Source organism: Nannospalax galili, unplaced genomic scaffold (genome assembly GCF_000622305.1).
Source record: "Nannospalax galili isolate Female #2095 unplaced genomic scaffold, S.galili_v1.0 scaffold833, whole genome shotgun sequence".
In the NCBI taxonomy this organism is placed as follows: Eukaryota; Metazoa; Chordata; class Mammalia; order Rodentia; family Spalacidae; genus Nannospalax; species Nannospalax galili.
Window position 1 is genome coordinate 1049718 of NW_008333374.1, and position 19837 is coordinate 1069554.

The following is a 19837-nucleotide window of genomic DNA, read 5'->3' on the forward strand; positions in this document are numbered from 1 at the left end:
AAGAGCAGTCAGTGCTCTTAACCACTGAGTCATCTCTTCAGCCCCCTCTTACTCCATTTTAATAAGCCTTCTACATTCTCTCATTTAATCCTCACTGAGATAGGGGCTTTTCCTCTCCCCATTTCATAGATAGAAAATGTGAAAATGCCCAGAGAATTTAAGCAGTCACACAGCTGGGCATTAGAAAATGTGAAATCAACCCAAGGCAGGCTGGCTCCAGAGCCTGTGTTCCCAGCCACCCTCTACCATCTCCAGCAACAGTTTGGTAAGAGGCAGCTGTTGGCAGGACGGAGATGGGGCTGTGGAGAGAGAGCTGTATTTTTGGTTGTTTGAATAATTTGCAGGTGAAATACAAAGTGAAATGTAAGCGATGGACTAAGAGGGAGGAAGAATGATTCCACTGTTCGGGGCCTAGAACTGCAAAGAACCACTGAGGCTGGGAAGACTTCAGGAGGGGCAGATGTGGGGGATCAGGACTAGAGTTTCTAACGTGTAAGCTTAGAGACATCCATGTGGAAATGCGACATGGCTTCAGTAAGAGGTTCAGAGCCCAGCCTGGTGGTTCTCACCTGTAATCCCAGCTCTTGGGAGGCTGAGGCAAGAAGACTGGCTACATGTAAGCTCCAGCCAGCCTGGGCTCCACAGTGAGACCTTACCTGAAAGAGAAAGGAAAGAGAGGAAGGTAGGTAGGTTCAGGCTGGAGATCTATTTCTGGAAGCTGTTTCTTAGAGGTGTTTACAGCCAAAAGACTGGCTGAGAGCAGTGCCGTTTCTGTAGCTTTTGTTGCATATAATGAGCACATGGCTGGCTTCCTGACCATTGTCCCCTGTCCCTCCAGCTAGGAGATGATGATGCAGATGGCTCAACCTTCCACGCCAAGCGTAGCTACCAGCCGCATGGCCGTTGGGCAGAGCGAGCTGAGCAGGAGCCCCTCAAGACCATCCTGGATGCCCAGGCCCTGGATTCCTACTTTACACCCATGAAGCCTGAGGGTCTGGAGGACTCTATTCTGGACACAGTGGAACCACAGAACCTATCGGGTCTACTGAGCGAGGTATGCCTGTCCCCCAGCCTACTGGCAGCCCCCCTGCACTGGGGTTGTCCACCAACTTGGGGCCTCATTTGTAAGCAGGACTGACTATCCCACTTATGGATGAGGAGAAGGTGATGGGGATGGTGGAGGGCAGGAGGGTGAGCCCTGGGCTTGGTGTGTTGTGTGATTTCCTTGGGCAGACAGGCAGTGGGAAGTGGCTCACTTGTGAGTTAAGAGCTTGTGTTGCAGGGCAGGCCTTTCCTGAGTGGGGAACATGGGTGGGCTAGAACCCTGGATTAGTCCCTTCCTGCCTCTGTGTCCTGAGGTGAGAAACTTGCCTCTCTGGCCTTAGTTTTCCTCAGAGGATGCACGAAAATCCTGGGCTGGCAGCAGGCCAAGGACTCTTGAGATACCAATTAACTTTAGCTCTTACTTCCTTTTCTATAGCGAAGTCCTTTTCTAACACTTTTATTGTCATACACAATGTCTACAAAGTAATTAATGCTCACGTCTCAGGTACACAGTTTGGTGAACTGTCTATGTAACTCATATGTACTTGCCACCCTCATCAAGCCAGAGCATTTTCAACCTCCTGGAAGATCCCTTGTGCCCCAGTCCATACCCCTCACCCTACCTAAGGGAACCCACATTCTAACCTGTCCCCATGGACTGGTTTGCGTGTTCTTGACTGTCCTGTAAACAGAGAGGGACAGGCCTCTTCACATTTTGCGAGCCATATCTACTTATCTGTAAAGGGGTTGGTAATGCCAGGGTGGAGAAGGAGCCCTGGTTGAGCAGTGCACTGTGCACAGTCCCTGGCTTGGTGTTTGGCAGTGGGGGCTGTGGGATCGCTCCTTCTCTGCCACTCTCAGAGTAACACCTGGCAGCCTGCAAGGCCTTGGGTGCCCCAGCCACCTCAGAATGGCTCTGTTCTTCACCCCCAGTCAGAGAGTCCCCAAGAGAACAGTGGTGGACATTCCTCCTTCCTGCCTCTACAGAGGAAATCCACTGAGACAAGGGAACTCATCCTCCACTCCCCAGAGGTAGAGGCAGAAGTGACAGTCACAGAAATATGTAGGTGAGTGTCCTTTGAACCAAGGGGAGCCATAGTTGGAGAGGGAAAGCCCTTTCTAGAAGGATGGGCCCACTTGGAAGAGCTCAGCTCCCCCAGAGGCCTGAGGGAATGGGCACAGTTAGCTCAGGGACTGTGGCTCAGATGGGGTGGAAACCTAGCCCTGTGGCCTCAGCTGCAGCCTCAGTTTCCTTGGTCCTAGGTGGGGTGAAGGGGGTTTGGCTGGAAGGGAGGCAAAAGAGGCTGAGACAGAGCTCAGTGGGAACAGGGTGTGGGGCTCAGTTTCTGGGCAGGAGCCAGGTGCTAATTGCCCATGTAACCCCACCCCTGATGGTGTTGCAGTGAGTACTGCCAGAAGGAAGCAGAGGCAGAGCCTGAAGACCAGCAAGGCGACCCCTACCTCAGAGTTTCCTCCATCAGCTCAAAGGATCAGAGCCCACCTGAAGGTGAGTGGAGAGTAGACAGGCACCTCGGTGGTCTGTGATGGCCCCCTTCCAGGCACTGATCCAGTTCTCCCAAAGCTCAGAATGCCACAGAAGACAGATGTGGTCCCTACCATTACGTGAGGATGCTGAGTCCACAAGCTGAGCGAGCACCCAGCTCTGCCACCTTCTTGATGTAGAACTTGGTGGCCCATAAAAATGTACTGCCTACACCCCATCCTCCAGATAGGGAAAGGAGGCCCAGAGCAGCTAAGCCACGTGCCCTGTCCCAGCTCCTGAGCCCTACTCTGTTCTTTCAGATTCTGCAGAGTCAGAGGCCGAGTTGGAATGCAGTTTCACCAATGTCCATTTCTCAGCTCCACAACCTAACCCTGACCCTGGTCTCCCCATGATGATCCCCAATGAGGCAGGTAAGCCAGATATAAAGAACTCCATCGGCCCTGAGCCTGTTTGCTCACCTGGAGGACTGGCATTTCCTTCCCAGCCTTGTAGCAACAGGGTGTGTGGCAGGCGAGTCCAGCTTTTTCCATTGTCAGGTGGCGTCTGCCATGACTCATGGTGCTGACAGCTCTTCTCTCCCCACCCCGTCTCTCATCATCAATCTCCAGAACTCCCAAGTACAGAAGAGCTGTCCCATTCTGAGGTGCCGGGCTTGGCCAGTGGCTCCTTGCCCCAGACCCCTGAGCAGGAGAAGTTCCTCCGCCACCACTTTGAGACGCTTACGGATGCCCCTGCTGAAGGTAGGACCTGACCCTGTACCCAGTCTGTGTGGCTGTCTCCAGTGCTGGGCACAACATAGATGTCCTGGGATAGAGTCTTCCCTGGTAGAGTGGTAAAGGCCAGGAAGTGTGGAAAGCAGACCTCCAAAGGACTGCTGCAGGTGCTTCCTTCCTCTCCCTTCACACCTGAGGCACCTAGGGTGACCTGACAGGCCTGGGTTGACCTGCGTCCAGGGTTCCTTGGCTGGGATTCTGAGGCTCCATCAGTGTCTTTCTAGAGCTCTTTCATGGATCACTGAGAGATATAAAGCTCTCAGAGGCTGATGACTATTTCTTCAATCCCCGGCTGAGTATCTCCACCCAGTTTCTATCACGCCTCCAGAAGACGTCCAGGTAGAATCCAGTAACCTCCACATCTTCCTCCCCCTACCCCCTCCCCAGCCTCAAGTAGAGCTGCATCCCTCAGTCACCCAGGGAAGGCTATATGAGTGTCCCTTTCCCTTTCCCATCTGGCTTCCTCCCCCAGGTTCCCTCCCCGGCTGCCCCTGCACCTTGTAAAGTCTCCAGAGGTCAAGTCTACAGGCCAAGCGGGTAGCCAACCCAAAGCAGGGCTCCTGAGAGCAGGTACTGGCTACACCTCCCCAGACAAGACTGATGTGAGTATTGGGGCCACTCCTTCAGGTCACAGGGCTGCAAGCCAGGAGGCCTTGTCCTCACCTCAGAGCTGTGCTTGCAGGTCCTCTCAGGGCAGAAGGCTAAGGAGACTCGAGAGGCCTGGTACCCACCCAGTAAGTGTCCCCAGTCCCAGATGAACAGCCCTTGGGTGTCCATCCAGACCCTGAAGACTCCCTGGGGCAGGGCTCTGGGCAGGTGTGAGAGTGAAACATGTGCTTCTTTTCCAGCCCCTTCCTTCACAGGCCTGGCATCCCACATCCCTTCTTCCTCCGTGCCACCCGCAGACAGGAAGCCTCCAACATCCACGTCTGTACCTGCCCTAGGCCTGGATCAGGGTGTCTGCACCCCTTCTACCTGTTCTTACTTGGACACCACAACTAGCTCCCGTGCCAAAATGTCACGTAGCAACTCCCTTGGGGACAGTGAGAGCCCTGTGACAGCTGAGCTGTCCAGGCCACTCCATAGGCCCTCATCCATGGGGGAGCTGGCTTCCCTGAGCCAGGACCTCAAGGCCATCCCTGCCACAGTGACACCCGCTTCTAGCAGTGAGGGTCAAGAGCCTACTCTGCCTTCCTGGGGCAACCATGAGGCCCGGGCCAGCCTGAAACTGACCTTGTCCAGTGTCTGTGACCAGCTCCTGTCTCCACCCCCACTGGAGCCACCCACCACATGTATATGGTCCCAGGAGCCTCTAGATACCCAGCTTGGTATGGCGGACACAGCAGCCCGCTTCCCAGTCCCTAGCCCTGTAGATATGAGCACCCTGAGGCTCCACAGCTCTACATTTCTCCCTAAGGCCCTAGTCTTTAGGCCCCTTGCTCCTTCTGCCCACCACAATAGCCCCCAACTTCCAGAGTCCAGGCCTGGGGTCCCTGGTAGCACCACCTCTCTCCTGGAGCCCAGCCCTGGTGAGTACTGCCTTTGTGACAATAACAGCCCTAGCCCCTCCCCTGTGTGCTGGTTGACTCTTCTCCCAAGCTGGTCACAAAGACTGTGCTGTTCATCCATTCATCTTGTTCACTATTTACATGTTTCATGAGATATGCTGGGCTTTGTTCTAGACCCTGGGCACATGAGACATGGTGACAAAAAAGGGCAGAAAGTTGATGCCTTAACTAACAGAGATGCCCAGATAAAACCTACAGTGTCAGGTGAATCACAAAGTCATGCAAGCTACTGAGAGAAATGAGACAAGGGGATTATCAGTATGGCCTTGTTTCTAGGGAATGGAGACACAAGGCTTTAAGGAGAAGGATATATCCAGCCATCAGAGCCTTGGGGGAGGGGGAGCTTTGAGATCTGAAGAAAGTGCTCCTAACAGAGGGCCAACAGTAGAATCATCCCAGGCCAGCCAGAAAGTTGAAATGTCTTTGTCATTTGATTTTCTCCACCTCTAGATGTACCCAACATGGCCCAGGATAGCCCAGGACACTGTGGGGAACCCTGGATGCCAATTGAGGTGCTGTCCCCAGCACCCCTTGAGCTGGGTAGTGTGGAAGCCATCTTGCACAGGCTGAAGACTGCCTTCCAAGAAGCCCTTGACCTTTACTGCATGGTAAGCTAATGAGCCCAGGGTGGTATAGGAGAGTGGAGAGAGTTCACACTGCCTGCCTGAATGTCCTCCTGACCAGCTTGCATTCTTTACAGCTGGCCTCCAGCAAGCAACTGGGCCCCAAGCAGCAGCAGGCACAGACTGAGCTGGCCTCCACCTTCCACTGGATCCACAGCCAGCTGGAAGCTAGAAACTGGCTGGCTGAAGCCGACTTAACCCCACCCCAGACACTGCCCAGCCCAGAGCCCCCAGCCCCACCTACACTGTGTCCCCTGGCTAGCACAGACCTGCAGGCCCTGCTAGAACACTACTCAGAACTGTTGGTGCAGGCTGTGCGGAGGAAGGCACGGGGGGACTGAGCCCACAGTCCCTCCACTACAGCCCTGCTGCTCTGAAGAAATCTATTTTTTAAGCCAAATAAACTGACAGTGGTTCCCTAAAACTTGTCCTGGCCCATCTAACAAAGCCCTCCTCAGTGGATGCAGAGGGAGGGTATAGGGTCATGCCTTGATAGATCAGCCTCAAGATTTATGTTTGCTTCAGCACCTGTCATCGGGGAACATGAGGCCAGTGATAATGGTGACAGACCTCCCATGTGGCCTGTCCCTATATAGTACATTGAGTTGCTGAAGGGGTCATGTGTGCTCCTTGCCCTTTGGGGCCCAGCTATATCCCAGCAAGGAGCTAGCCTCTCTAACCCCTTCACTGTTTACAAACTCACCAGAACTGCTATAGCCACCAGGGGCCTGACCTTTTCCACAGTATGCACACTGCTACACCATTTTCTCAAGGCTCTATGCCAGATCTACACTGGATACTTCAGGGTCTGGGTCTTCTGCACCAGGAGAAATGGAAGGCAAACATACCACTGAACAGTCTGAAGCAGGCCCAGAGCATCCAGCTGCTGGGGCCTGTGATCCCATCCCAGGGATCAAGAAGACTGGGTTCAGCTCGAGCCACCAGCTCCCTCAAGCAGCAAACATCCAGCCACATGGTGTGATCCTAAGAAGGCCAGTCTCATGACCACAAACACTCTGTCCCAAATCCCTGCACAAAGGAACCTAGCAGTGAGGCTCTCTCCTAAAACACAAGGCTGCATGTGGCCCACATGGTCTTAGGATTCTTCCTTGCCCTGTTAGTCATAGCCTACCAGAGGCAGGCCTGTTTCCTGCTCAGTTCTCCTGAGCAAATACTCAAACCTAAGTTGAGTGACAGAGCTGGACCCTTCACCATGAGGACACAGCTCTCTGCAACCAGGACGTGACACACATCAGGACCATTCATGCAGTTGTTCAGAAATTCCTGCCAACTTCCAAGTTCATATCCCTGCTTTATACCGTATTTATGTGTGAGACAGGAACAGGTCAGGCAGTCATCTATCCTTAAGGAAATATCCTAGAAAATTGAAGACATAGGAATTAGAACTATGTCCATGAATTTTTGTTTTGTCTTTTTGAGACAGGGTCTCTCTGTAGCCCCAGCTGGCCTGGAACTCTGCCTCCCAAGTGCTGGGATTAAAGGCATGCACCACCATGGCCAGAATTTTTAAAATTATGAGTGTATTGCCTGCATGTAAGAGCATCTGTGTCATGTAGTGCCTGAAGAGGTCAAAAGAGGGTGTCCGATCCCCTGGAATTGGGAGTTATAGACAGTTGTTAGCCACCATGTGGGTGCTTGGAATCAAACTCAGGTCCTCTGCAAGAGCAGTCAGTGCTCTGAACCCCTGAGCCATCTCTCCAGCCCCAGTGTCCATGAAATTTTAGTTGGGGATTTCACTATGAGAGTTGAAGAATCAAGGAAGGCCTTTCATAGGTGTCATGGGAGCTAAAGCTTGACAAGGCATTTTGGGAATATAGCTCAGCCAACAGAGTAGCTAGAACAAAGGCGCTATGGAATGTGCTGGGAATAGCAGTATAGCTCAGAAGACAGGAATGGGGGCAGGAGGGAGGAGGGGAGGTATTTCCATCACTGACCAAAATGCCTGACAGAAACATGGAAGGCAATGGTTTTTAATTTTGTTGGCTCACAGTTCATGGTTTCAGCTCATCATGACAGTGAAGGTGCGGTCAGTTCATGGCAGCAGGACTGTGTGGCAGAGGCTGTTCACATTGAAACAGAAGGGGGCATACTAGCTTAGTTCACTTTCTCTTTTTTCCCTTCTTAGTCCATCTGGGCCTCCAGCCCATGGGATAGTACTACCATAGTCAGTCTGGGTCTTCTCCCCTTAACTAATCCCCTCTGGAAATGGCCTCACAGATACACCCCGAGGTATTCCTCAGCTTCCTAGATGATTCTAAATCCAGCCCGTTGACAGTGAAGATTAACCATCACAAAGTGGGAGGAATGAGGAGGCCCCCACCTGTTAGGCTTTGCTGCTACTTGACTCCAGCAGCTCCCTCCTCTGCCTCAGCCCAGGTAGCTAAGAATTTGCAGGCAGGATTGGCCTCTGCCCAGAGGCACAGACCACTTCTAGAGGACTGACAACTGACCACTGAGACCCTAGATCCCTATAATCAGGTTTGCTGTTCACAAATGTACCTGGGCCCCTGTTCATGGAATTACCCTACCCTCCACTCTGTATCACAGTAAAGCCTTCAATTCTAAGTGGCAAACACCTGGCTTCAGGAGCCTGCGCTGTAGGAACATTTCTAACTCTTGAGTATGTCGTGATGGGTCTGGTCTCTTCCCCTCTTATCCTTTGAGTCGGTTTCATCCTCCAGCTTAGGGCCTCTGCTGTGCCCAACACCCAGCAGTACATCCCCATCCAACCAGCAGTGAAGGCACTAGACAGAGCAGGCACTTGAGTAGCAGAAAAGAAATACACTTTTTTTTTTTTTGGTGGTACTGGGGATTGAACCATGCAGGACACATATGTCGGGTAGGTGCTCTTACCACTAAGCCATGTCCCCAGCCCTTAGAAATCCAGACCCTCCAGAGGCCTCCTCAGATAAGTCGAAGGCAGCAAGAATGGGGATTACTTAGATTTACTGAGAACATCTCCCATCCTGCTGAGAATTGGATTCTCAGCAAGAAATTTGGATGACAGAACCAAGGGACCTGCCACTCCCCTCTTCGAAATGCCAAGCTATTAAGCCCTGGAAGGATAAGACAGAACACATTAGGTTAAGAAACTACTGCTGATGGAACCTGTGAAACCACAGCATCCTCAGAAGGAAGACCATGGCATTTTATGGGACATCCTAGAGTCTACTATAAAGTGGTATCTTTGCAAAGGAGCAGGCGGGGATCCCAGAAGCCACTAGGGCTGATAAGGTGTCCCAGGATTGGTGCCAGAGGGGAGCCCTCACCACTCCCAGGGACAAGGTACAAAAAGGTGGGTATGAGAACTCAGGAGCAAATATAGAGAGAGGACCACCTTGGAGGGGGCACTTCATTTAACTCTCCCTATCTCCTGGTAGTACCCCATTGCCCAAATCCTACCAGAAGCCAGAAAGCATGGAAACCCAGCTGATGTAGCCCACCCAGTCGGCCTCCTAGGAGAAGGAACAGGACAAAGTTTGGGAGCTTAGGGGCTGCTGAGGCCTGTGTTTCAAGAACTCTTCCATATGAACATCTGCTCACCTAGATACCAGTGACAGACCCAAGAAACAATTCTGCCCAAGACCAGAAAGGCAAACCAATGAGTTTATTTATTAAGCTTACTTATAGGACCATGCTGAAGAATTACATAGAGAAGCATGTGTGACCCTCAAAAACTGTCACCCCCGCATAGTCAGTGATCTCCCAAGAGAAAGGCCCCTTTCAGTTTATCCTCTCTACTCCTGAGGCCATGTGCACCCAAGGTGGAGTTACATACAGCTGGGGTGGAGTTCAAGAACAAATGGCTGGGATCACAAGTGACGCCACCTAATGACCCAACCTCCGCCTCTTTTTTTTTTTTTTTTTTTTTTTTTTTCTTACCTTGGCCAAATTGGTGGGGTGTCGCCCCGCTGCTCGGAGGCCCGCTGTGAGCAACTGGCGATAAAGGCGTAGGTGTCCCCTACCTTCAGGTGTGTTGAAGTCCCAATCTGGTCTGGTCAAGGGAAAGGCAGCTTCTATCTCGTTGGGCAGCTGGGTAGGTCTCCCATCCGCCCCAGGAACCTGCTTGCGGGCTTCCAGAATAACCCTCTGTTTTTCTTCTGTCGTGAGGAGAACTTGGAGAAGCTGCTGGCAATCATCCCAGGTGGGCTGGTGGGTTAGAAGAATAGACTCTAGGAGGTTAGTTAGGGCCACAGGATCTTGGGAGAAGGGCGGGTTATGTTGCTTCCAATTATAAAGGTCAGAGGCAGAAAAGGGCCAGTACTGGAGTTGGTTGCCTGGCCCTGGTCCCACTCGGAGGGGAAGTATGTGAGAAGACTCTCCTCCTTGACCCCGGCGGTCCTTCTTTTTTTGCTGAGGTGGAATTCTTACTATAGCCCAGGCTAGCTTGGAACTTAGTGTGAGCCCCTTGCCTCAGACTCCTAAGTGCCGGTATGACACACATGAGCTGCCATACCCAACCATCCAATCCACTCTTATGAAGGAAGGTCCACAGGCCTGATCTTGTTGAGGGTTTCCTTGTTCATAGTCACAGCAGCTCTGATTTTTTTTTGCTGAGGTGGAATTCTTACTATAGCCCAGGCTAGCTTGGAACTTAGTGTGAGCCCCTTGCCTCAGACTCCTAAGTGCCGGTATGACACACATGAGCTGCCATACCCAACCATCCAATCCACTCTTATGAAGGAAGGTCCACAGGCCTGATCTTGTTGAGGGTTTCCTTGTTCATAGTCACAGCAGCTCTGATTCAGATGACAACAGCTTAGGGCTGGACAGATGGCTCAGCACTGGCTGCTCTTGCAGAAGGCCTGAGTTTGGTTCCTAACAACCATCTGTAACTCCAGTTCTAGGGGACCCGATGCCCTCTTCTGACCTCCACAGGCACTGCATGTATGTGGTACACTTACATACATGCAGGCAAAACACTGATAAAATAAACATGAAACTTAAATTTAAAAAGGTAACATCCACGTTGAGTGTGGTGGTACATACCTTTAATACCAGCACTCAGGAGGCAGAGGCAGGCGGATCTCTGAAAGATCAAGTCCAGCCTGGTCTACATAGTGAGTTCCAGGTCAGCTGAGGCTATAGAGAGATCCAGTCTCAAAAAGACCAGTCTGCAGATTTCTCCCCAAATGTACTTGCAGCAACATAAGCCTGATCCCCAGGAGGCATGACCGTGGACACAGGACACCTGAAAAATAGGAAATAGCTGTCCCCATGTATTTGCTCATCCTTCACTGCCACTCACCTCAGTGCCCCATACCCACCACCAGCCTCCCTGACACCCAGCAGGACAGCTCCTAGGTAGTGAGCCACCAACCTGTGCCAGACGTACCAGTCATGACCATATGAAATCCAGTCACTTGTGAGATGGAGCCACTCACTACAAACCCCATTGCAGACAAGTCAGCTGAAATTCAGTCTGCCCAGCCACCTCACCCCTCAAGACTTCCTAACCACACCCATTTCTATGGCTGCCGCTGGCTGACCACTGCATGTGGAGCTTTGCCACTTTGTAGGACCTGGGGCAAGTCACCTCTCATTGAGCATTACTTTTTAAAATATTTATGAGTGTTTGAGTGTATTGCCTGTGCACCTGTGTCATGTAATGCCCTCAGAGGACAGAAAAGGACATCGGACCCCCTGGAACTGGAGTTATGGATGGTTGTTAGCCACCATGTGTGTGCTGGGAATTGAACCTTGGTCCTCTGGGAGGACAGCAAGTGTTCTTAACTGCTGAGCCAACTCTCCAGTCCATGAGCCTTATTTTTTGAGACTGTCTTAGGCAGCCTAGGCTGCTCTCAAACTTACTATGTAGCAGAGGCTGGCCTTGAACTCCTGATCTTCCTACCTCCACCTTTCAAATGCTAGGATTACAGGATTGCATGTGTGTGCCACCCATACCCAGCTTCTTCCTCTGGCAAATGGGATTAAGGTATCTTCCTGTCATGGTTTGTGTTGACCCCATAAATCACTTGCAGAGTATTTAGTGTACTTAGTACTCTCTCTCTTGCATTCCTCCAATGAAACTGAAAGACAGACCACCACCCCCTTGTATTAGTCACATTTTCATCATTAGGACAAGACCTGAGAAACAGAAAGAGGGAAAGGCTCAGGCTCACTGTTTCAGACTGGTTCAGACTGGCTGGCTGGCTCTACTGCTGTGGGACTGAGACATAGCTGAACCTCATGGCAGCAGGAGCATGTGGCAGAGGAGGCCGCTACATCATGGTGGCCAGCACAGAGCCAGAGAAGTCTAGGGACAGTGCCAGTGCCAGCCGGCCAAGACGGACAGTACCTGAAAGGGGGAGTGAGGATTGAAAGAAAGAACAAGAGACAGGAAAGATGCCTGGGAGGACTGACAGTAAATACTGCAGCCCCGGTTTATTTCAGCTCCACCTTTTTATACAGAAGAACTCAATTAGTTACAACAGCTGTTTTCCCCACCTGTATCTGAGGGTCAAGGAGCAGTCAGATCAAAGGCTTCTTTGATCCTTTTGTTTACCACTATTGCCTCCAGGTCAGGTATTGTGAGGCTCTCCACATAAACACATCCCTCCTGAATAGGCAGATTAAGTACTGGTATGCATAACACAAACAGTAAACAAGGCTGCCACAGCTCAATGCATATAATAGATTAGCAGCTCCCGACAGGACAGGAGGCCCTTCAAAGGTTCGCCCACAGCGACCCACTTCTTCCAGCTAGGCCCCAGCTCCTAGTTTCTACCATTTCTAATAATGCCATCAAACTATGAATCCATCAATGGAGTAATCCATTGATTACCTCAGACCCTTCATGACCCAATCAGCTCTTGACTGGATCCACCAGTCCAGGACCAAATCTTTAATACATGAGCCTTTGGGGAGGGCACTTCATATCCAAACCACACAAGGAGTGTGGAGATCCTTCTTGGGCTGGGAATGTAACTCAAAATAGAGTGCTTGCCTAGCACACAGAGGCCCTCAGTTCCATCCCCAGCACCATAAAGGCTAAGTGTGGTGGCACTTGTCTCTAATCCCAGCACTTGAGAAGTGGAGGGAGGAGATCAGGAGTTCAAGACTATCCTTGGCTACAGAGCAAGTTGGAAGTCAGGTTGGGATACATGAGATGATCCCCCCCATTTATTTTTTAAAATATTTTATTATTTTTATTTTCTGTGTATGAGTGTATTGCCTGCATGTGTATAAGTGCACCCATGGTGTGCAATGCCCATGGAGGTCGGAGGTCAGAAGGTGTCAGATCCTCTGGTACTGGAGTTACCGACTCCAGTTGTTAAGCCACCATGTGGGTGTGGGGTATTGAACCCGGGTCCTCTGTAAGAACAGTCAGTGCTCTTAACCGCTGAGCCATCTCTCCACCGCCACCCCCTGCTTGTTTTTTGAGACAGGGTCTCCCTGTAGTCCCAGCTAGCCTGGAACTTGATATATAGATCAGATTAGTTTTGATCTCACAGAAATACACCTGCCTCTGATGGGATTACAGATGTATGCCACCAAGCCTGCCAAGACCCTCTTTGTAAAAAAACAAAAACGAAAACAAAAACAAAAACCGGGCCGGGTGTGGTGGCGCACGCCTTTAATCTCAGCACTTGGGAGGCAGAGGCAGGAGGATCTCTGTGAGTTCAAGGCCAGCCTGGTCTACATAGTGAGTTCCAGGACAGCTGGGGCTACAGGGAGACCCTGTCTCAAAAAGGCCAAAAAAAAAAAAACAACAACAAAAACCAAGACTGGCAAGATGGTTTGACGGTTAAAGGCACTTGCCATATAAACCTGACAACCAGAGTTCAATCCCTGGAACCCACATAAAGGAGAAATAATTCTCAAAGGTTGTCCTCTGACCTCTGACATGTGTCACGGAGTATGACCCCTCCTTAATAATTTTTCTTCCTTTTCTTACCACCAAACCTCTACGATGACTATTCTCTCTGCCTGGAACACCCTCCCTTTTCACTTGATCCCTCATCTTCCACGAAGCCATCCCTGAATCTCTAGGAGTGATCAGATACCTCTTTTGATTCCCAGGCACCCCTGTTTTAACCTCTCCCAGCTTGGATCGTGTCCTCCCCAGTTGACCATTCTGGATGGTCACTGCTGGCTCCCTCTTTTCAGTGCAGAGCTAAGCTCTGTCTGTAGCAGAAGTTGAGAAAATTGTTGATAAATAATGAAAGTAAACTGCAGGGCGAGCGTTCAGAACTTTTTTTTTGTAGCCCCAGTTGTCCTGGAACTCATTATGTAGACCAGGCTGGCCTTGAACTCACAGAGATACACTTGCCTCTGCCTTGAGAGTGCTGGGATTAAAGGTGTGCAACACCACACCTGCCTGGCCTTCAGAATTCTTAATACTTGGTTCAGGCATCTGAAGGACCGATCTGTAACAGCCTGGCCAGAGTGCTGAGGTGGGTTCTGGGAACACCAGGATGGTATTGCAGAACACTGAGGCCTTTCTTCTGGCAAGCAGTTTATTAGTGTGGCACTGACTCAGGATTCCCATCCCTTCTGAGCCCTGAGTACAGTAGGGCTTAGCCTGTTAGACCTCCTGTTAGTTCCCTCTTACACTTTAGTCTCTTCATCTCTCATATATGGTAACACGTTTTTTTGGTTTGGTTTTTTTTTGGGGGGGGTCTTTTTGAGACGGGGTCTCCCTGTAGCCCCCAGCTGGCCTGGAACTCACTATGTAGATGAGGTTGGCCTTGAACTCACAGAGATCCACCTGCCTCTGCCTCCTGAGTGCTGGGATTAAAGGCATGCACCACTACGCCCAGCGGTAACATGTATCCTGACAGAATGCTCCATGCTAGAGTCATGACAGACAGGGTTGTGTATGTGAACTCAGAGACCATCCTTTATTTCCTTTCTTAGTTCTGGGAGGACCCCTGCCACAATGGGAGGGGTCCCAGGTACTCACTAGGAGCTGGACTGTTAACCAATCTTTTGATACCCATTAAGCCTCAATGATGCCATGTTATCTTTGGGCATCTGAGCATCGGGAAAGTAGAACTTCCTGATTGAGGAAACGCAGCCTGGATCATTATTTCTGCCTTTACGTTCCCATTCTGCTGCCCTGCTCTGTGGGAGGAGCAGAACAATCACAGCTGCCCCCACCCAGCCTCCTCAGACAGCTGCTGTGATTTGAATAACCAAGCAGGCTGATAGACGTCCGGTGGTGACTGATTTGCCTGGCAAACTGTCCCTCAAGTCCTCCCCTGTGGTACTGGGGCCATGCAAGTCTTTCTTTTCTTCATCCCCAGGAGTGGCCTAGGCTTTTCATCCCTCATTCCTAGCTTGAGCCTCCCTGGGCCCTAGAACTTGTGAGGCTGGGGAGTTCTTTTGAGAGCCTGGCCTGGGGAAGGAGCTGTAACTAGCAGGCCCCAGAGTAGAGTATTTGGAGCCTGCTAAGGCTGCTCCCTAGGCTTGTCCCAAAATTTGCATGAAGAGAATGAGGCTTCTCCATGGGTCTCCTCCGCCCCTCACTTGGGATAGTCTGTGGGGCTGAGGTCTAAGGCAGCAGGTGGAGGCAGCCCTGTGTGGCGCCATCTCACCATTCCCAAGGTGATGCCCCGAGTCTTCCTAGTCAGGAGCCGGCGTCCACAGCCACCCAACTGGGGCCATCTGCCTGACCACCTCCGGGGAGATGCCTATATCCCAGGTACACACCTGACTGGGCCTGGAGGTGAAGGGCCAGGAAGATGCCATATATCACTATCTGGCTTCTCTCTGCAGACTGCAGCAGCCTGGCAGCGCCACCAGTGCACAGATCTTCTGGCCTTGGGGACTCTTGGGCAGCGGTGAGTGCAACTAGCACCCAAGACTGGCTGAATTTCCACCTGCCTGGAAAACTGATGGCCTCTTACTCCTGGGCCCTTTGCACATGCTCTACGGCCTCAGGACCTCTTGTTCTCTGGGCATGCTGCTTCTCTTCCTAGTAGCCAGCTCAGTCCAGTCTTAGTCCCATGCTCTCAGTGTAGGTGGGTGGCTGCAAGGCCCTGCTCCAGAGATGTGTCCAGAGATGGGTGCAGAACAAGATTCCAACCCATTCATGCCAGAACATTGAACAAGGTGACAGAGACGGGGGTGCAGGCTATAAGAACCTCTCAGAAGGGGTAGTTCGGCTGTGCCAGCGAGAAAGCCCTAGTCAGAATGAGTGTGCTTGAAGTCATTCAGTATTAGAGCCAGGCATTGTTGGGGTGCTGGGTATTCAGCAGGAGGGACAAACGTCTATTTCCTTTTGGAGTTTCTTTCCAGTGGGAGCTGGAGGCACAGACACTAAAACTGGGAGTTTGTGCGAGGAAAGTGTTCTTGGCTAGGGAACATGAAAGATAGAGTGATGGGATTCAGTTAGGGAAGGCCTTAGGAGAGGGTGGCCCCTGGCCCCTTTCACTTGTAGATTCTAGTCTTCCTTGGCTTTGGGCACTCCACCAAAGACTGGGCAGGACCTAGCTAACTCCTGTGTCCTTCTGGCAGTCCTCACAGGGAATGCTGGCCTCTGCTCCCAGGGGCCCAGGGACACTTGGCTGTCCACTCTGCCCCAAGGCCTTCCCACTGCAGCGCATGCTGACTCGGCACCTCAAATGCCATAGCCCAGCGAGGCGCCACGTGTGCCGCTGCTGTGGCAAGGGCTTTCACGATGCCTTCGATCTCAAGCGCCACATGAGGACTCACACTGGTGAGCAACAGCAAGACAAAAGGGGATTTCTGGGTCTCAGATGGGTGTGGGGGTGGGTGGGGTGTTGATGGAATGAAATAGAGGGAGGTGCCTGGGATATGGAATTTCCAGGGTTTGTGGATATGCAACAGGGACACAAGTAATGAGGAGCCTGAGACTGGGTGTACCTCACACCCAGGCAGGTGAGTATATGGTGGCACCAAGGAAGGGGCTGGCAAAGGGTTACGTGAGGTACCGGCTACAGATTCAGAATCCAAGGCCCAGCAAGATAGCTCAATGGATGAAAGCGCCTGCCAAGCCTGATGACCTCAGTTCAATCGCAGGCACCCATATGGTATAAGGAGAACAGACCCACAAATTTTCTTGATAGCCACAGTTACATCACAGCATGTGTGCACCCATATACATACATACCCACATACAAACTCAAAATAAATTTTAAAATGTAATTTAAAAATTAAGCCAGAGGGGCTGGAGAGATGGCTCAATAGTTAAGAGCACTGGCTACTCTTGCAGAGGGCCTGGGTTCTGTTCCCACCACCCCACAAGGTAACTAAGGATCAATCACCCATTACTCCATTTCCAAAGGATATGATGCCCTCTTTTGGCTTCTGTGGGTATCTCACACATGGGTGCACTTAAAACAGGCAGGTAAAACACACATAAAAAAAGAAAATAAATAAAAATTTAAGATAGGGCTGGAGAGATGGCTCAGTGGTTAAGAACATTGACTGTTCTTGCAGAAGACCCAGGTTCGAATCCCAGCACCCACGTGGCAGCTAACAACTGTCCGTAATTCCAGTTCTAGGGGACCCAACAGCCTCTTCTGTCCTCTGCGGGCACTGTACAACATAGGTGTACTTACCTACATGCAGGCGATACATGCATACATATAAAATAAAAAAGATAAATTAAGCTGGGTGGCACAGCACATGCCTTTAATCCCAGCACTCAGGAGGCAGAGGCAGGTAGATCTCTGTGAGTTCTAGGCCAGTTGGGGCTACAGGGAGACCCTGTCTCAAAAGACCAAAAAAAAAGCCCAAACAAACAAAAAGATAAATTAAGCCAGAAAGATGGTTGCGGTTGCACACACCTTTAATCCCAGCACTCAAGAGGCAGAGGCAGGAAGATCTCTGTGAGATGGAGACCAGCCTGGTCTACATAGGGAGTTCCAGGCTACCTGAGGCTAGAGAGACCCAGTTTCAAAAAGACAAAGAAATGGGAGGAGGGTGCTGGGGAGATGGCTCAGCAGTTAAGATCACCTGTTGTTCTTGCAGGGGATCTGAGTTCAATTCTCAGCACCCACATATGGCAGCTCCCAACTGCCTGTAACTCCAGCTCCAGGGGTAGCCTCTGGCCTCCACAGACACCTACACTCACAATCATATACATACACATAATTTTTAAGATAAATTATGTTTAGTATGGTGGCACATGCCTTTAATCCCAGCACTCGAGAAGCAGATCTCTTTGAGTTCAAGGCAAGCCTGTTCTACATAGTGAGTTCCAGGCCAGCTGGGGCTACAGAGAGACCCTGTATCAAAAAGACCAAAAAAAAGTTGTATCTTAAAAAAATGTTCACACTCCAGATTCAGAACAGTCAAGGGAAGTTTCCCATGTTGCTAAGAGCTCCAACCCCAGAGGAAGGAGCTGCCTGGTGAGAGGTAGAGGAGATGCAGGAGTCTGGCTTATGTTGCCCTAAGTGGAATACTGATGGTAGGTTATAAACAGAGGAGTCCCCTGAGCTTGGAAGAGGAAATGCTCAAGGCTACAGGGCAAGATGGGAAGCCTTTAGAACCAAGGCCACTGCCCTCTTTGCCTGTCCCTTCTCCGCATCTCATCGTCACAGGGATACGGCCATTCCGCTGCGGGGCTTGTGGGAAAGCTTTTACGCAGCGCTGCTCCCTGGAAGCCCACCTGGCCAAGGTACACGGGCAGCCAGCCAGCTACGCTTACCGTGAGCGCAGGGAGAAGCTGCACGTGTGTGAGGATTGCGGCTTCACCAGCTCTCGGCCCGACACTTATGCGCAGCACCGCACCCTGCACCGTACAACTTGAGACAGGGACCCAATCCTACCCAAGAAACAAATAAACACCGTAAACACTAATAGAGAAACTGGCATTTATTACAGATGGAGGAAGGAGGGGTCACTCAGTCCAGCGGTGGCCACAGTGTGGGGCAGTGCATACATAGTACAGGCGCATGGCATCCTGACAACAGGAATGCTCAGTTAGGAAGAATCTGAACCCAGCAGAGAATAGTTTGAGACCCTCCACCCTCAAAAGAACAAAGGAGCTTTCCCCTTGATTCCAGGAAGCCCAGGATCACCCTAAAATTTGTCTCTGCCTCCCAGGGAAGAACCTCAGAAAGTGGTCCACCTACCTCTGCCCGGGCACTGTGTGACTGGAAGAACACTGCTTCCTTGTGTCCGCACCTGAGGAATGGGGGGCTCAGTTACTTGGAGTGGGGAACACCCTACCCTTCCTCCAGGCTCCCCTTCCCCTATGCCAGCTGCGCACACACTTCTGGCACGGGTGGTCCTCTGTCCGCGGCAACGTGGGGTCCTGGGACACGTCAGCGATGATCTGGGTCAGCTCGCTGCAGAGATGGGACGGTGAACAGCTACAGTCAGACTAGGTCACCCCAGAGGACACCCGCGCCCCAAAGCCCTGGGCCCGCCACTCACTCCACTTCGTGCGTGATCTTGTTGACGTAGATGCAGCTGTTGTCCGCTTCCTGCTGGTAATCGCAATTCCGGCACTACCAGAGGGAGAGCATGGCGGGAAGAGGGGTCACAAAGAGATCCCCAATGGGATGGCGAGGTGGAGGGATTCCCAGAGGAGGTGCTGCGTGGAGGTCAGCCACCTCGGGAGTGGACAAGACGGCAGCGTGGGTGCCCTCGGGGGACGGTCAAGGGGTGGGAAAAAGAACAGGACGCGGGAGCCCGGGCTCACCGCGTACAGCAGAATACGGTTCTCCTTGTCCTCCTTGGGGTACAGCATGTTGTTACTGTGGGGGGGAGGAGGAGGTCAGAGGTCATCCCTGGAGCCATCTCACTGCCTGTCCACACCTGCTTCCCGGGCCTCACCATTCCTGGCAGAATCGAATACCCACGAAGCCCGGCTCGTACGTCCCGTCGGGTTCCATGGCGACGCAGGAGCCCGAAAAGCTTTCTGCGCCTGCGCGGTCGCGCTACGGGTCGCGGGAAGAGACCAGCCAAAAAGGGGCGGAGCTGCGCACGTGCTCGGTGCCTCGGCACTGAGATTTGGCTGACTGCTTCTTTACCCTTTCGATATCCTATGATGATGGCTGCCTCCTCGATTCCGCAGTGGTTTCGACCTAGTACAGAAAAGATGATGCGCGGCGTCATCCTCAGGGCGCTGAACGCAAATGGGAGAGGCCATAGTGGGCCTCTGCACATGCGCGGAGCTTACACTTGCCCTGGGTAACTCCTGCCAGTCTTTCTTTCTAGCTTCAGCCCCCTCCCACCCTCCTTGGCTGTTTCCCGAGCGGCTATTGGAAGAATCGGGAACCAAGGAAGGCCTTTCGGGATTGGTTGGACCTACCCTGGACTACGGGAGAAGCCTCTTCCTGGCGGAGGCGATAGGACGATAGCGATTGGCTGACCGTGTTTGCGGGA

At 51.8% G+C, this 19837-nt stretch overlaps 3 protein-coding genes across 4 annotated transcripts in view; 2 read left to right on the forward strand and 1 right to left on the reverse strand.

Moving 5' to 3' along the window:
* Wdr62 (WD repeat domain 62) overlaps positions 1-5927 on the forward strand; it is a 44169-nt gene extending 38242 nt beyond the window's left edge. Inside the window, exons 22-32 of one of the 2 annotated variants that reach the window (XM_029561094.1) lie at positions 839-1054; positions 1978-2111; positions 2448-2551; positions 2848-2958; positions 3157-3288; positions 3546-3660; positions 3794-3923; positions 4004-4055; positions 4170-4850; positions 5340-5497; positions 5590-5927. In XM_029561094.1, the coding sequence (XP_029416954.1) occupies positions 839-1054; positions 1978-2111; positions 2448-2551; positions 2848-2958; positions 3157-3288; positions 3546-3660; positions 3794-3923; positions 4004-4055; positions 4170-4850; positions 5340-5497; positions 5590-5853 (2097 nt within the window). In that variant the 3' untranslated portion in view covers positions 5854-5927. The remainder of the gene's footprint in view (positions 1-838; positions 1055-1977; positions 2112-2447; positions 2552-2847; positions 2959-3156; positions 3289-3545; positions 3661-3793; positions 3924-4003; positions 4056-4169; positions 4851-5339; positions 5498-5589) is intronic. The other variant, XM_029561095.1, reaches the window with a different exon arrangement.
* Positions 5928-15085: 9158 nt separating this feature from the next.
* Ovol3 (ovo like zinc finger 3) lies at positions 15086-18374 on the forward strand. Its single transcript, XM_008828069.3, has 4 exons — positions 15086-15179; positions 15254-15318; positions 15995-16196; positions 18046-18374. Exons 1-4 carry the CDS (start codon positions 15086-15088, stop codon positions 18252-18254), a joined length of 570 nt encoding a protein of 189 aa, XP_008826291.1. The 3' UTR covers positions 18255-18374.
* Polr2i (RNA polymerase II subunit I) lies at positions 18305-19606 on the reverse strand. The gene is made up of 6 exons (XM_008828071.3): positions 19286-19606; positions 19152-19206; positions 18884-18957; positions 18721-18795; positions 18580-18631; positions 18305-18407 (listed from the first exon to the last, which is right to left on the reverse strand). Exons 1-6 carry the CDS (start codon positions 19342-19344, stop codon positions 18345-18347), a joined length of 378 nt encoding a protein of 125 aa, XP_008826293.1. The 5' UTR covers positions 19345-19606; the 3' UTR covers positions 18305-18344.
* Positions 19607-19837: the final 231 nt, after the last annotated feature.